The 4,035-nt window shown below is 38.3% G+C and overlaps 1 protein-coding gene across 1 annotated transcript in view; it reads left to right on the top strand.

Annotated features, from left to right (window-relative positions):
* Window positions 1–4,035, top strand: part of si:ch211-186j3.6 (neural-cadherin) — a gene marked incomplete in the record, with an annotated part of 280,048 nt that overhangs the window by 141,245 nt on the left and 134,768 nt on the right. The window contains 1 exon segment of the mRNA XM_014015180.1: window positions 2,510–2,682. Coding sequence (XP_013870634.1) covers window positions 2,510–2,682 — 173 coding nt within the window.

Here is a 4,035-nt window from a genome sequence, read left to right as displayed (position 1 = left end):
ATACTGCGCACAACCCTCAAGCTCCCAGGCCTCTGGTAGAGGACCCAAGCTCAGAGGATGAAAAAGACCACCCCCAGAGGGTGAGAAGGAAATTTTTTTAAGCCTGGGATCTGCTTAATTATTTGGGGGAGTGCTTGCTGGTTTGGGTTCAGGCATAAATACAGAAAAGCATTGTTCTGTGAATGCGGCTTTGAAAGTTTTTTTCTTGTAAATACTTACAAGATTCAATATAAAATCTCATTTGAGGAGTCAAACGACATGTTTACAACATGAGCACATTGCAGTGCTGAAATAATGTTTAAACACTGAGCCAACAGAGTGTAATGTTCTCTGTGCAGAATGCTGTAAAAATTCAATCAGTTTTGCTAAACAGTTTCTAAAATGTAAAACAGCTGCAAGTATCTAGGTCATTTGCTATAAGTGACTGAGTTTAGACTTGGGCATAATAATGTGCCTCAAAAAACCTTCAGATTCAAAACAATTAAATAAAATGCTATAAGGCAGGCCCTCAGATTTCAGAATTTTTTTATCTTTAAAATTACTAATTTTTTTGAACTTTACATTAACCTTCAATATATATAAATTTACATGTGTGTCTGTATTGGGAACAGTGTAAACACATTTGATTATCAGCGTCATTTTTACACAGACACACATATACTAAAACATGCAGTCAATACATTTTGCAAACATTTTATAGCAGAAACTATCTCTTTAGCAACTTTTCAAAAGAGGTTTTGCATTAGCACACACTCACTAACAGAAGGGATCATTTTAGCAAATGCAATTCAAAATGTTAGAGCTTCAAATACCACAACATTATCATAAGTGGAACAAGCATGTCACTTTTTTGTAATTTATTCAGTCGTCTACAAATCACTTGATTATCTTTGCTCCGTGTTTCATGCAGGTGAATTTGTTGTGATCAGGTACCACATAAAGATAAACAAAAACAAGATAAAAGAAATAATAATCATACGTCTTCTGACTGTAATCTGTCACATCAGTCCTCTAAAGTCTGGTAAACAGAGATAGAAGGATGAATAGTTCACATACTTGCATATCTACCATAAATGCACATTTTATTTTATTTTTTTACAATTTCAGGGTCTCTTGTAAAACAGCAATCTAATGGGCACATGACAGCAGCAGCACCTGCTCCTGTCTCTGAAGATAAGGGGGGTGTAATAAACGTGTCCACACTTTGAGCCCACACACTTTTACACAAACACACACGGACAAGGTAAACAAAGCCGCACATGTGAGATGCATACAGAGTGGAGGAGAGTCATTCAGAAATGTGAGTGGGATGCAGATGAGATGCCTACATCAGACTGAAAGAGTAGGTACAAAAATAGGATGAAATAGATTGCCATTATGACACTGGCAAATTTTACCTATGCATTTGTTCCAATGACATAAATTATGGCAAATGTACTGAAGCCACAAACTGAAGTAGTCACACAGAAGCAGTTTTCCTTTTTTTTTCTCATCACATTCACTGAATAAATATCTCCTTTTCAAACTGTCCAAGAAAAAAAAATAATGAAGGCTGCTGTTGGTTGCTTAAAATTCTACTTAACAAGTTGACATGGTTATTGCATGACCTCACCTTATAGAGGTCATGTTCATAGTTAATTGCTTGTTTCCCTCAGTTTACATAAGTAGTGTGATTAGCATCCAATAAAATACAAACTCAGAACTTCACTGTTTATTTGGGCATAAATCACAATTTTGACATTTGAGAAGATAAACTTATCACTCTAAATCTTTAAATGTACTGCAAATTTTATTCCATCGTTTCTAAGTTTTTACACTTTATTCGAATGTAACTAGATGAATACAGGTCTGCTCCATGGTGGGGCCCTGGTAACACGCGTCCAAACAAGGAACGTTGAGCTTCTTGGTCATAAGGTTGTCACCCATATCTTGGCAGAACTCATTGAAGCAGATGCTGTGATTGAACCTGTTGCCATGTTTGGCTCCGAAATATTCCATACAGGCACTGCTGTCCCTCCTTGAAGCACAAATACTCAGTGCTCCTCACTGGGACAGCTCCAGAGGGCCTGACACTTTAACTCAGTTGACTGGCCGTATTGATTCGGCTTTTGTCAGTGTCACTCGTGTCAACGTATGTTCACTCACGATCAAATATTTCACTTGGCGTGTCATACAGCTCTGTCACAAGAAAATTAACTTGTGTGTGAGTGCTCCTAAGGTTCGGCTCTTTATTGTGCTTTATAGATTTTAAGCTAATTAGTTATGATTGTAGCTTCAATAACTAAACTAATATGTATATTGTGTATATAAACAGTTAAAATCAAAAATCATTATGAAAACTAACCGGTTTATCAAGTAGTCAGTGAATTTCAACTTGCATACAAAATCCACATTTTGGAATTTGAATATACTTTTAAGTTTATATTTAAAATACAAAMATAAGATAACAAAAATGTGATATGAACAAGATCTGGCATTGTTTAAATACTGTCATTATGTTTGGCTGCAGGTTTGATTCGTTTGCGCTCCAGCCCACCACCTCGCCTGCAGGGTATCGAATATGTCCTTAATGTCACCGCCACTGATGACAACGCCTCAGGCGGACCTCAGGCATTATCATCCACAGCACAGGTCATAGTTGGCGTGGATGATGTGAACAACAACAAGCCTGTCTTTGAGAAGGTAAGAGGTGCAGTCACTAAATGTTGTTGAGGCTTGCCTATTGTAGCCTTGATTTGCAGCCCCTGTCTTCATTGCATAAACAACCAAAAACAAAMCTTATTTTTCTTGTCACAAAACTCTGTATGTTAACAGGGGAATACAAACACAACAGAAAATATGTTTCCTAAAAATATGTGGAGTAGTGCCAACAAGGCCTGAAAAGCTGTTTAACATTGGCAGTTTTGTGCCTTTTTCTGTTAATATATGACAATCTGACTCTGTTCTTTATTTCCTCAAGTGTTTCTGCTTCTGCCAATCCTTTCCATTTCATTGTACATGATTTCTTTGTATCCATGTCTTTGTCTTTCTATCTCCTCTTTTTATTAGCCTGTACCTCTCTCCTCTTGAGAAGCGATTAGTGAGCTTGACCCTCATCTCTTCTCTTACATCTCACTCCTACATCATCTTGGTCTTTTAATTAAGGCTTTAAGGGATGTGTGAGAAATCCCGACCGGCCCACTCTAAAAGAGCTACATCTCCACCAGCTTGTTTTTTTTTTCTTGCCATGTTTCAATTTTAAATGAGGTGACTTTTCAGCCCCTAGAGGTATCCCAAGCTAAGATTAAGAGGGGGTTGGGGCTTGCTGAGTAAAGCTTGCTCACTCTCTCATGGGGAGGATGTGAAACAGCAAGTGTTTCCCTTTCTGCTTCATGTCTGAGTAGAGAGAAACTGAGAGGCAGACAACATGATGAAAGGTTCAAAAATACGATGAAGGGATCGATCTCCAGWGCAGGATTTTGTGTTTTCATTAAATGACTAACACCTTAAAGGAGTGATTTGCTTTTTGATGAGGGCTTTAATGGAGGGATTATTTGTAGTCAGTGCTGTTGCCTCTCAGCAAGAAGGTTGCCGGATCGAATCCCATGCAGTGACCTTTTGGGTAGAGTTTGCATGTTCTTGCTGTGTATGTGTGGGTTTTCTCCTGGTACTTTTCCTCCCACAGACCACAAGYATGCATGTTTTGCTRACTGAGTGAGAGAAYRAGTGTTTTCTGTCTCGTCTGTCTCTATGTGGCTCTGTGATGGACTTGCGACCTGTCCTGGGTGTAGCCCATCTCTCACACAGTGACTGCTGGATATGGGCACCAGGGACCCTGACCCATAGAAGCTGGTTAAGATAATAAATGAATGCCTGTTTTTTTGTTTGTTTGTTTGTTTTTTGTTTTGTTTTGTTTTACAAAGTCTTGATATTAAAACTTTTCTCAATAGTCAGAAATAGCTAGAACAATGGGCCTCATGCAAGAACCGTTCGTACGCACAGATTTGTTCTTAAGTTGTGCGTACGAGTGATTTAGGAGAATTTGTGGCATTCACC

The sequence above is a fragment of the Austrofundulus limnaeus genome, unplaced genomic scaffold, assembly GCF_001266775.1.
Source record: "Austrofundulus limnaeus strain Quisiro unplaced genomic scaffold, Austrofundulus_limnaeus-1.0 Scaffold124, whole genome shotgun sequence".
Classification (NCBI taxonomy): Eukaryota; Metazoa; Chordata; class Actinopteri; order Cyprinodontiformes; family Rivulidae; genus Austrofundulus; species Austrofundulus limnaeus.
Note: the sequence above shows the minus strand (reverse complement) of the source record. Positions and strands in the feature narration are given on the sequence as shown.